At 46.0% G+C, this 12,711-nt stretch overlaps 1 protein-coding gene across 3 annotated transcripts in view; it reads right to left on the bottom strand.

Moving 5' to 3' along the window:
* The window catches only part of DOCK8 (dedicator of cytokinesis 8), a 255,214-nt gene that overhangs the window by 101,968 nt on the left and 140,535 nt on the right, over nt 1-12,711 (bottom strand). Inside the window, exon 19 of one of the 3 annotated variants that reach the window (XM_069763822.1) lies at nt 311-463. The exons of the other annotated variants lie outside the window; for them this stretch is intronic. Within the exon in view, the coding sequence (XP_069619923.1) occupies nt 311-463 (153 nt within the window). The remainder of the gene's footprint in view (nt 1-310; nt 464-12,711) is intronic. 3 annotated transcript variants of the gene reach the window in all.

Raw genomic sequence — 12,711 nt, 5'->3', positions numbered from 1 at the left:
AGCTATTTGCCAATATTATTATTATTACACTACGTATTGGGATCTTAGAGATGGGAACACCAGTTTCACTTTATTAAAATGATTTTCAGACAATTTAGCAGCACATTAAATATCATGGTCTCTTACAGTCACTTACAAAATATTCCTGTACAGGTTCTCTTCTAATGGACATTGCTACACCTAAAAAAACAAGGCTTTATGGGGTAAAAACTTTGCCATAATTAAGGCAAAACATTTTTAGCCTGAAGATCTGTGTTCAGGTTTTGAATGACCAGGTCATTGAAATCCTTTAGCCACATGCTGTGCTCACCTGAACACAACAAGGAATTACACAGCCATAAAGAATGGACCATGGTGGAAGATTCGCAGCTGTTGGTTTGCAGGTATAAGACTTCACTGAATAGTGGCTCCTAGGTTCCCTTCTCCTTTGCCTATCTTCCCATTGTATACAGATTGGAGGTGGCTGTGAAGACAGAATGGGGGTGTCGTATAGCGCAGTGCTGGATGAATCAGAATGAACCTGACATGGAGATTTCTTGCAATATATTGACTAAAGAAAGGTGTTTTACCATCAAAACTAGTGTCATGTATAGATAGGAGATAATTACTTTACTAACTTGCTACTGCTGCAACCCGCTTGGTACTGTTTGCACCCCAAAAAAACTTACTAGTCTTCTGGTGACCGCCATTGCACATGGAAATATTATCTACTATATAAGATACATTTTGGAGATCTTTGGGGACACAAACATGACTGCATTGGTAACAAGTTATGTGGTTGAAGAAATATAGTACTACATACACAAGTGGTCAAAATTGTTTCTACCCCTCTTTTAATGACAGAAAAACCCACAATGGTCCCAGAAATAACTTGAATCTGATCTATGAAAATGAACAAATGAAAGTCAGACATTGCTTTTCAACCATGCTTCCACAGAATTTAAAAAAAAATAAAACTCATGAAATAGGCCTGGACAGAAATGATGGTACCCTTCTACTATATAATTGTCTAAGGGTCACTTCCGTCTGTCTGTCCCAGATATTCATTGGTCGCGGCCTCTGTCTGTCATGGAATCCAAGTCGCTGATTGGTCGTGGCAAAACGCCCATGACCAATCAGCGACGGGCGCAGTCCAGTGGACACACCTTGATGCAACATGTCCCTTTTGTCACATTCTTTTCAGGGCTACCATCATTTCTGTCCGGGCCTATTTCATGAGTTTCATTTCTTTTTAAATTCTGTGGAAGCATGGTTGAAAAGCAATGTCTGACTTTCATTTGTTCATTTGCATAGATCTTTTATTTATTATTACTTTTGTCAGATTCAAGTTATTTCTGTGACTATTGTGGGTTTTTCTGTCATTAAACGAGAGGTACCAACAATTTTGACCACGTGTATATAAAAGAAAGTGCAGTCATATAGTATGTACCGCAAGGGTGCAGATATATGAGCCTGCCAATAATGTTTCTAAGTTTCTAGCCCTGCACCCTCTCTCTACAGATATATGATATGATGCTTTACAAAAGTGAACTCTCAGTCCAGTAGTACAGGACAATACTTTCTAATAACCCCTTAATCCCCGGGCCATTTTCTGTTTTTGCATTTTCAGTTTTTCGCTCTCCTTCTTCCCACAGCCATAACTTTTTTATTTTTCGGTCAAAATGGCCATGTGAGGGCTTGTTTTTTTATGGGACAAGATGTACTTTTGAACGACACCATTGGTTTTAACATATCATGTACTGAAAACATGGGAAAAAATTCCAATTGTGGTGAAATTGCAAAAAGAAAGTGCAATTCCACAGTTGTTTTTTGGTTAGTTTTTTTACCATGTTCACTAAATGCTAAAACTGACCTGCCACCATGATTCTCCAGGTCATAATAAGTATAGCTTCTTTTTTAAGCGATGAAGAAAAATTCCAAAATTTGTTAAAAATAAAAAATGGCGCCATTTTATCAGGCCGATATGGTCTACTATTTTAGTGATCTGAGGCTTGGTGAGGGCTTATTGTTTGTGCGCCACGCTGTCATTTTTATTGATATAACTTTGGTGTAGATTCTATGTTTTTATCGCCCATTATTGCATTTTATTGCAGTGTAGCGCCGAACAAAAAAACGAAATTCTGGTGGCTTGACTTTTTTTTTCGTTACACCGTTTAGCAATCAGGTTAATTTTTTTTATATTGATGGACTGGACGATTCTGAATGTGGCAATACCAAATATGTGTATATTTTATTTTTTTATTGTTTTATTTTGAATGGGGCGAAAGGGGGGTGATTTGAACTTTTATATTTTTTTATTTTTAAAATATTTTTAAACACTTTTTTTTAAACTTTTTGCATGCTTCAATAGTTTCTATGGGAGACTAGAAGCTGCAGTACTTTGGTCACCTCTGCTACATACAGGCAATGATCAGATTGCCCATGTGTAGTAGAAATACTCACTTGCTATGAGCACCGACTTCAGGGCGGCACTCATAGCAATCTGGCAATGACAGCCATAGAGGTCTGCTGCAGACCTCTAGTTGTCATGCAACCAATCGGTGACCCACGATCATGTGACGGGGTCACCGATGGGTGGAGTCAATGACGCACTTCCAGCATGCCACTGTCAGAGATTAACAGAGGCATTTCACTAGTTAACAGCCGTGGGTGGCTCACGATTTCATCAGCAGCAGATGTGGACACATGTCAGCTGTATAGATCAGCTGTCATGTGCCCGGAAAGGTGCATGCTCAGTGGTCATGTGCCCGGAAAGGTGCGTGCTCAGTGGCGGAACCCGCACCAAATGGGGAAACCAACATGTGCGTGTTATTACGGCACATGTTGGAAAAGAGATAAAGCCTTCTGGAAATATAAGAACAGATATTATTCTAATGTGGATGTAATAGGGTTAAAAAAAAGGGCAGATAGTTGGTCATGTATTAATAAATAATTTCTAGTGTACTGGCATATCTTACACTGATCTAGCTCTGCCAACTAGATTTTTTTAACCTTCTGACTATCTGCACAAGACCACAGCAGCAAATCACTGGCACCAGAAGTGATGGTTGCACAGTCCTCCATAACTACTGATTCCCAGCCGGTGATAGGCTGCAGTGGTTACGTTAGTAGTCATAATGTCATCACTGCAGCAGCTAACAAAGTCCAGCAGAACAACCAGAACAGTGGCGCAGGATCAGAGCAGAATTTATGAGGCAACTATACTATACGTCATTTTGCTATTTTATCCTATCTAATGCTATTCAGCCATTAAAAAAATCCTGGAAGATACTTTTCACTTACTGGTCTGTATAGACCATAACAGCTTATATATCCACCACAACCAGCCATTGCGCTACAGGACAATCCTGTTCTGAACTGCACAGTCCGACAAACCAACTGTGACAACAGTTTCCATATGGCTGGATTCACACATGCGATTTTGATACTGTTTTCTTAAACCAAAGGAAGGAAAAGGATACAGGAATGATTGACACCTTTTTTCTTTGTACCCACTCCTGGATTTGGCATAAAAAATGTGGTAGATAATAAAAGAAGAGATTTATTATTAACCCCTCTGTGACCTTGGACGTACTATCCCGTCGAGGTGCCCTGGGCCTATCTGACCCTTGACGGGATAGTACGTCCTGCCCTTTAATGCGATACCGCGACTTAAGTCGCGGTGATCGCATTAAAATTCCGACGCCATCTCACCTGGGGGGAGATGGCCTCGGCATCCAGGGCATTGTCGCCGCCCACCCGCCCTCTCGATCGCTGTGATTGGCTGTTCAATTCTGAACAGCCAATCACAGCCATTCTCATTGTTTCAGCCAATCGGAGCGGCTGAAACAATGAGGTCACAGGCTAGGATCGAGTACCGATGTACTCGATCCTAGGTCCGGTGCCTGGCAACGCCAGGCACCGGCAAGAACAGCCCGGATTGGCGCGATCGCCGATCGCATCGATCGCGCCAATCGCAGGGCACCGCGCGGTATTACCGCGCTGTGCCCTGCCGGAACCTGCGTGGATCGGTGCTCTAATAGCACCGATCCTAGGATAGGACACAGTGCAGGCCCAGCAGGGCCTGCAGGAGCCGATTGGCGCGATCGATGTCATCGTCGATCGCGCCAATCACAGGGCGCAGCGGCGATCACTCTGTGACCGCTCTGTGCCCTGCAGGTGACCTGGCTGTGACCTGCCTAGGATGGCGCGAACAGATCCGATCCTAGGCAGGTCACAGCCAGGTCACCAGGAAAGCTCTGATTGGTGGGATCGATGTTATGGTCGATCCCACCAATGACAGGTCACAGCAGCAGCATGACCGCTCTGTGACCTGTCTGTGTCACCTGCCTGACCTGTGTATGACCGCTCTGCAGGGTCCTCATTCTAGCTGAGGATTCCTACAGAGCGGTCATACTGCTGGATCTCCCTGCTGGATTTTGTGCCTGGATCTCCCTGCCGTGCTGGGTATTGTGGTGCCACAGCAGCCTGTAGCACCACAATCCCTGCTAAAGAAAGAAGACAACTAAACGTAAGTTTTATCCCTGATCCCTGCCCAATCCCCGTTCATCCACCCCAATCCCCGTTCATCCACCCCAATCCCCCCTTCCCCCTCTTTTTACCCCCTCCACCCCCATTTGTGCCGCCTCCGTGCGCACATTTAGTAGCCGCCGAGCGTTGATTGGTGACGCAGTTCACCGATCAACGCTCGCGCTCGCTTTTTTTCCCTCGCCCCCGTTGCGCCAACTCAGTACACACATTCCGCAGCCGCCAAAGTTTGATAAGTGACGCAGTTCACTTATCAGAGTTTGTGCCTGCCGTTTTCCTTTTTTTTTTTTCACCCCCCTTTTGCGCCACCTGACTACAACCGTACGTTTTGATCACTGATCCCTGCCCAATCCCCACTTCCACCCCCATCTCCCTTCCCCCTCTTTTTACCCCCCTTTGCACCTCCTTCCGTGCGCCCATTTAACAGCCGCCGAACGTTGATTGGTGACGTAGTTCACCGATCAACGCTCGCGCTCGCTTTTTTCCCTCACCCCCGTTGCGCCAACTCCGTACACACATTCCGCAGCCGCCGAAGTTTGATAAGTGACGCAGTTCACTTATCAGAGTTTGTGCCTGCCGTTTTCCCTTTTTTTTTTTTTCACCCCCCTTTTGCGCCACCTGACTACAACCGTACGTTTTGATCACTGATCCCTGCCCAATCCCCACTTCCACCCCCATCTCCCTTCCCCCTCTTTTTACCCCCCTTTGCACCTCCTTCCGTGCGCCCATTTAACAGCCGCCGAACGTTGATTGGTGACGCAGTTCACCGATCAACGCTCGCGCTCGCTTTTTTTCCCTCACCCCCGTTGCGCCAACTCCGTACACACATTCCGCAGCCGCCAAAGTTTGATAAGTGACGCAGTTCACTTATCAGAGTTTGTGCCTGCCGTTTTCCTTTTTTTTTTTTCACCCCCCTTTTGCGCCACCTGACTACAACCGTACGTTTTGATCACTGAACCCTGCCCAATCCCCACTTCCACCCCCATCTCCCTTCCCCCTCTTTTTACCCCCCTTTGCACCTCCTTCCGTGCGCCCATTTAACAGCCGCCGAACGTTGATTGGTGACGCAGTTCACCGATCAACGCTCGCGCTCGCTTTTTTTCCCTCACCCCCGTTGCGCCAACTCCGTACACACATTCCGCAGCCGCCAAAGTTTGATAAGTGACGCAGTTCACTTATCAGAGTTTGTGCCTGCCGTTTTCCTTTTTTTTTTTTCACCCCCCTTTTGCGCCACCTGACTACAACCGTACGTTTTGATCACTGATCCCTGCCCAATCCCCACTTCCACCCCCATCTCCCTTCCCCCTCTTTTTACCCCCCTTTGCACCTCCTTCCGTGCGCCCATTTAACAGCCGCCGAGCGTTGATTGGTGACGCAGTTCACCGATCAACTCTCGCGCTCGCTTTTTTCCCTTCAGCCTTTTTGCGCAACCTCCGTACACACATCCCGCAGCCGCCAAACTTTGATAAGTGACGCAGTTCTCTTATCAGAGTTTGTGCCTGCCTTTTTTTTTTTTTTTACAGGTTTTTCTTCTCCTTTTAGCATTTTCTTTTCAGATAAGTTTGCACAAATCACTATCCCCCCACACATACACATACAGTTATCAATAAAGTGCACCCAATCACCATATTCACACAAAAATGTCCCGCTCGTCCCGTTCGTCCCAACAGCGCTATTCATTGGAGGAGGCATATGCTTTCCTTGCCTCCGACACTGATAGCGAGGGAGAGGATCCCACTTTTCTTCACTTTTCTGATTCTTCATCCTCTTCCTCCTCCTCCTCCTCTTCCTCCTCCTCCTCCTCTTCCTCCTCGGGTCCTGCGGAACCACCACGCAGACGCCCCAGGACAGAAGATGAGGCAGCCCCCACCACTCCTGAACCAGCGCTCCCCACTGCGGAACCCACATGGACCTCGCCCCCCGAAAATTACGAGCCACTGATTCCTGATTTTGTGGCAGAATCAGGAATCAAGTTTGACACCACGGGCCTCACAGAAACAGACTTTTTCAAAGTCTTTTTCTCTGAGGATTTTATTAACCTCATGGTGGAGCAAACTAATTTGTATGCTCGTCAATTTTTGGAGCAAAACCCCGGTACATCATTTTCCAACTGGTCTCCTGTAGACGCAGTTGAAATGATGCAGTTTTGGGGCCTGGTCCTCCACATGGGGATCGTGAAGAAGCCAGAAATGCGGCAATATTGGAGTGTAGATGTTTTATATAACACTCCAGTATTCCGAATGGCCATGGTTCGGAGACGTTTTGAGGCCATCCATAAATTCCTGCATTATTCCGATAATGCACAGTGTCCCGCACGAGATGACCCCAACTTTGACCGTCTGTTCAAAGTTCGGCCGGTCATCGAACACTTCAACAAAAAGTTTTCTGAAGTGTACGTGCCCAAAAGGGACATCTGCGTGGATGAGTCCTTGGTCCATTTTAAGGGGCGGCTCGGATTCCGTCAATACCTGCCCAACAAAAGGGCCAGGTACGGAATCAAACTCTACAAGCTGTGTGAGAGTGCCTCAGGGTACATCCACAGGTTTAGAGTGTATGAAGGGAAGGACAGCAGGATTGAACCCCCTGAGTGTCCTCCTGTCCTGGGAGTGAGTGGGAAGATCGTGTGGGATTTGGTGCACCCACTGCTGGATAAAGGTTATCACCTCTGTACTGATAACTTTTATACCAGCATCCCACTCTACAAATCCCTCTCTGCGCGAGGTACCGCAGCCTGCGGTACTGTGCGCAAAAATCAGAGAGGCCTCCCAAAGACGCTACTTCGGCAGATGCTCAGAAAAGGTGAGAGCAAGGCCCAATGTAGCGACCACCTGCTGGTGGTCAAGTACAAGGACAAGAGGGATGTCCTTCTCTTGACCACCATACATGGTGATGGCAGAGCCCTCAGCACTGTACGGGGTACCTCTACACAGGTCTGCAAACCGGACTGTGTACTGGGCTACAACAAAAGCATGGGGGGGGTTGATCTCTCTGATCAACTCCTCCAACCATACAGTGCTTTGAGAAAGGCCAAGGTGTGGTACAAAAAGTTGGCCGTCCACATCGTACAAATGGCAATGCTCAACGCTTTCCTGCTGTTACGATGTGCACGCCACACCGATACGTCGTACCTTCAGTTCCAGGAGGTAGTGGTTAAGGCCCTGATATTTGGTACTCCGGAAGGAGAGGGCCCCAGTACTTCCGGAACTGAAGGTGCTCGTATCGTACCAGGCCAGCATTTTCCGGGGGTGGTCCCGCCAACCGGCAGAAAAGGTAAGCCGCAAAAAAGGTGCCGAGTGTGTTACAAAAGGGGAATACGCAAGGACACCATTTATCAATGCGACACCTGCCCCGAAAAACCTGGCCTGTGTATGAAGGATTGCTTCAGATTGTACCACACCTCCATGCACTACTAATTTACTTTACAAGAAAGCGTACATTAGTTCCAAAAAGGGGGCACATCTAGATAAGTTCCTTGGGGGGGGGTCTAGGTTCCAAAATGATGTCACTTGTGGTTTTTTTTTACTGTTTAGGCACATCAGGGGCTCTGCAAACGGAACATGACGACCGCAGACAATTTCTGCATTCCAAAACGTCACAACTTCCCTTTCGAGCCCCAACGTGTGCCTAAACAGTTTTTTCCCACATATGGCGTACCAGCGTAATCAGGACAATTTGGACAACAACTTTTGATGTCCAATTTCTCCTGTTACCTTTGGGAAAATTAAAAATTGGGGACTAAAATATCATTTTTGTGGGAAAAAATAGGATTTTTTATTTTCACGCCTGGGCATTATAAACTTTAGTGAAGCACGTGGGGGTTCAAATTTCTCACCACACAACTAGATAAGTTCCTTAGGGGGTACAGTTTCCAAAATGGGGTCACTTGTGGGGGGTTTCTACTGTTTAGTCACATCAGGGGCTCTGCAAATGGAACATGATGCCAGCAGAACATTCCATCAAAGTCTGCATTCCAAAACGTCACTACTTCCCTTTCGAGCCCCAACGTGTGCCCAAACAGTAGTTCCTCCCCACATATGGGGTATCAGCGTACTCAGGACAAATTGGACAACAACTTTTGGGGTCCAATTTCTCCTGGTACCCTTGGGAAAATTAAAAATTGGGGACTAAAATATCATTTTTGTGGGAAAAAATAGGATTTTTTATTTTCACACCTGGGCATTATAAAGTTTAGTGAAGCACGTGGGGGTTCAAAATTCTCACCACACAACTAGATAAGTTCCTTAGGGGGTACAGTTTACAAAATGGGGTCACTTGTGGGGGGTTTCTACTGTTTAGTCACATCAGGGGCTCTGCAAATGGAACATGATGCCAGCAGAACATTCCATCAAAGTCTGCATTCCAAAACGTCACTACTTCCCTTTCGAGCCCCAACGTGTGCCCAAACAGTAGTTCCTCCCCACATATGGGGTATCAGCGTACTCAGGACAAATTGGACAACAACTTTTGGGGTCCAATTTCTCCTGGTACCCTTGGGAAAATTAAAAATTGGGGACTAAAATATCATTTTTGTGGGAAAAAATAGGATTTTTTATTTTCACACCTGGGCATTATAAAGTTTAGTGAAGCACGTGGGGGTTCAAAATTCTCACCACACAACTAGATAAGTTCCTTAGGGGGTACAGTTTCCAAAATGGGGTCACTTGTGGGGGGTTTCTACTGTTTAGTCACATCAGGGGCTCTGCAAATGGAACATGATGCCAGCAGAACATTCCATCAAAGTCTGCATTCCAAAACGTCACTACTTCCCTTTCGAGCCCCAACGTGTGCCCAAACAGTAGTTCCTCCCCACATATGGGGTATCAGCGTACTCAGGACAAATTGGACAACAACTTTTGGGGTCCAATTTCTCCTGGTACCCTTGGGAAAATTAAAAATTGGGGACTAAAATATCATTTTTGTAGGAAAAAATAGGATTTTTTATTTTCACGCCTGGGCATTATATACTTTAGTGAAGCACGTGGGGGTTCAAAATTCTCACCACACAACTAGATAAGTTCCTTAGAGGGTCTAGTTTCCAAAATGGGGTCACTTGTGGGGGGTTTCCACTGTTTAGGCACATCATGGGCTCTCCAAACGCGACATGGCGTCCGATCTCAATTCCAGCCAAAGTTAGCTTGAAAAAGTCAAACGGCGCTCCTTTCCTTCTGAGCCCTGCCATGCGCCCAAACAGTGGTTCCCCCCAAATATGGGGTATCAGCGTACTCAGGACAAATTGGACAACAACTTTTGGGGTCCAATTTCTCCTTTTACCCTTGAGAAAATAAAAAATTGGGGACTAAACGATCATGTTTGTGGAAAAAAATAGGAATTTTTTTTTCACGCCAGGGCGTTATAAACTTTCGTGAAGCACTTGGGGGATAAAAGTGCTCATGACACATCTAGATAAGTTCCTTAGGGGGTCTAGTTTCCAAAATGGGGTCACTTGTGGGGGGTTTCCACTGTTTAGGCACATCAGGGGGTCGCCAAACGCGACATGGCGTCCGATCTCAATTCCAGCCAAAGTTAGCTTGAAAAAGTCAAACGGCGCTCCTTTCCTTCTGAGCCCTGCCATGCGCCCAAACAGTGGTCCCCCCCCACATATGGGGTATCAGCGTACTCAGGACAAATTGGACAACAACTTTTGGGGTCCAATTTCTCCTTTTACCCTTGAGAAAATAAAAAATTGGGGACTAAACGATCATGTTTGTGGAAAAAAATAGGAATTTTTTTTTTCACGCCAGGGCGTTATAAACTTTCGTGAAGCACTTGGGGGATAAAAGTGCTCATGACACATCTAGATAAGTTCCTTAGGGGGTCTAGTTTCCAAAATGGGGTCACTTGTGGGGGGTTTCCACTGTTTAGGCACATCAGGGGGTCGCCAAACGCGACATGGCGTCCGATCTCAATTCCAGCCAAAGTTAGCTTGAAAAAGTCAAACGGCGCTCCTTTCCTTCTGAGCCCTGCCATGCGCCCAAACAGTGGTCCCCCCCCACATATGGGGTATCAGCGTACTCAGGACAAATTGGACAACAACTTTTGGGGTCCAATTTCTCCTTTTACCCTTGAGAAAATAAAAAATTGGGGACTAAACGATCATGTTTGTGGAAAAAATAGGAATTTTTTTTTTCACGCCCGGGCGTTATAAACTTTCGTGAAGCACTTGGGGGATAAAAGTGCTCATGACACATCTAGATAAGTTCCTTAGGGGGTCTAGTTTCAAAAATGGGGTCATTTGTGGGGGGTTTCCACTGTTTAGGCACATCAGGGGGTCGCCAAACGCGACATGGCGTCCGATCTCAATTCCAGCCAAATTTAGCTTGAAAAAGTCAAACGGCGCTCCTTTCCTTCTGAGCCCTGCCATGCGCCCAAACAGTGGTCCCCCCCACATATGGGGTATCAGCGTACTCAGGACAAATTGGACAACAACTTTTGGGGTCCAATTTCTCCTTTTACCCTTGAGAAAATAAAAAATTGGGGACTAAACGATCATGTTTGTGGAAAAAATAGGAATTTTTTTTTTCACGCCCGGGCGTTATAAACTTTCGTGAAGCACTTGGGGGATAAAAGTGCTCATGACACATCTAGATAAGTTCCTTAGGGGGTCTAGTTTCCAAAATGGGGTCATTTGTGGGGGGTTTCCACTGTTTAGGCACATCAGGGGGTCGCCAAACGCGACATGGCGTCCGATCTCAATTCCAGCCAAATTTAGCTTGAAAAAGTCAAACGGCGCTCCTTTCCTTCTGAGCCCTGCCATGCGCCCAAACAGTGGTCCCCCCCCACATATGGGGTATCAGCGTACTCAGGACAAATTGGACAACAACTTTTGGGGTCCAATTTCTCCTTTTACCCTTGAGAAAATAAAAAATTGGGGACTAAACGATCATGTTTGTGGAAAAAATAGGATTTTTTTTTTTCACGCCCGGGCGTTATAAACTTTCGTGAAGCACTTGGGGGATAAAAGTGCTCATGACACATCTAGATAAGTTCCTTAGGGGGTCTAGTTTCCAAAATGGGGTCATTTGTGGGGGGTTTCCACTGTTTAGGCACATCAGGGGGTCGCCAAACGCGACATGGCGTCCGATCTCAATTCCAGCCAAATTTAGCTTGAAAAAGTCAAACGGCGCTCCTTTCCTTCTGAGCCCTGCCATGCGCCCACACAGTGGTCCCCCCCCACATATGGGGTATCAGCGTACTCAGGACAAATTGGACAACAACTTTTGGGGTCCAATTTCTCCTTTTACCCTTGAGAAAATAAAAAATTGGGGACTAAACGATCATGTTTGTGGAAAAAATAGGAATTTTTTTTTTCACGCCCGGGCGTTATAAACTTTCGTGAATAACTTGGGGGATAAAAGTGCTCATGACACATCTAGATAAGTTCCTTAGGGGGTCTAGTTTCCAAAATGGGGTCATTTGTGGGAGGTTTCCACTGCTTAGGCACATCAGGGGGTCGCCAAACGCGACATGGCGTCCGATCTCAATTCCAGCCAAATTTAGCTTGAAAAAGTCAAACGGCGCTCCTTTCCTTCTGAGCCCTGCCATGCGCCCAAACAGTGGTCCCCCCCACATATGGGGTATCAGCGTACTCAGGACAAATTGGACAACAACTTTTGGGGTCCAATTTCTCCTTTTACCCTTGAGAAAATAAAAAATTGGGGACTAAACGATCATGTTTGTGGAAAAAATAGGAATTTTTTTTTTCACGCCCGGGCGTTATAAACTTTCGTGAAGCACTTGGGGGATAAAAGTGCTCATGACACATCTAGATAAGTTCCTTAGGGGGTCTAGTTTCCAAAATAGGGTCACTTGTGGGGGGTTTCCACTGTTTAGGCACATCAGGGGGTCGCCAAACGCGACATGGCGTCCGATCTCAATCCCAGCCAAATTTAGCTTGAAAAAGTCAAACGGCGCTCCTTTCCTTCTGAGTCCTGCCATGCGCCCAAAAAGTGGTTCCCCCTCACATGTGGGGTATCAGCGTACTCAGGATAAATTGGACAACAACTTTTGAGGTCCATTTTCTCTTTTTACCCTTGGGAAATTAAAAAGATTATTGCTGAAAGATCATTTTTGTGACTAAAAAGTAAAATGTTAATTTTTTCCTTCCATGTTGCTTCTGCTGCTGTGAATCACCTGAAGGGTTAATAAACTTCTTGAATGTGGTTTTGAGCACCTTGAGGGGTGCAG

The sequence above is a fragment of the Ranitomeya imitator genome, chromosome 1, assembly GCF_032444005.1.
Source record: "Ranitomeya imitator isolate aRanImi1 chromosome 1, aRanImi1.pri, whole genome shotgun sequence".
Taxonomy (NCBI): domain Eukaryota; kingdom Metazoa; phylum Chordata; class Amphibia; order Anura; family Dendrobatidae; genus Ranitomeya; species Ranitomeya imitator.
Note: the sequence above shows the minus strand (reverse complement) of the source record. Positions and strands in the feature narration are given on the sequence as shown.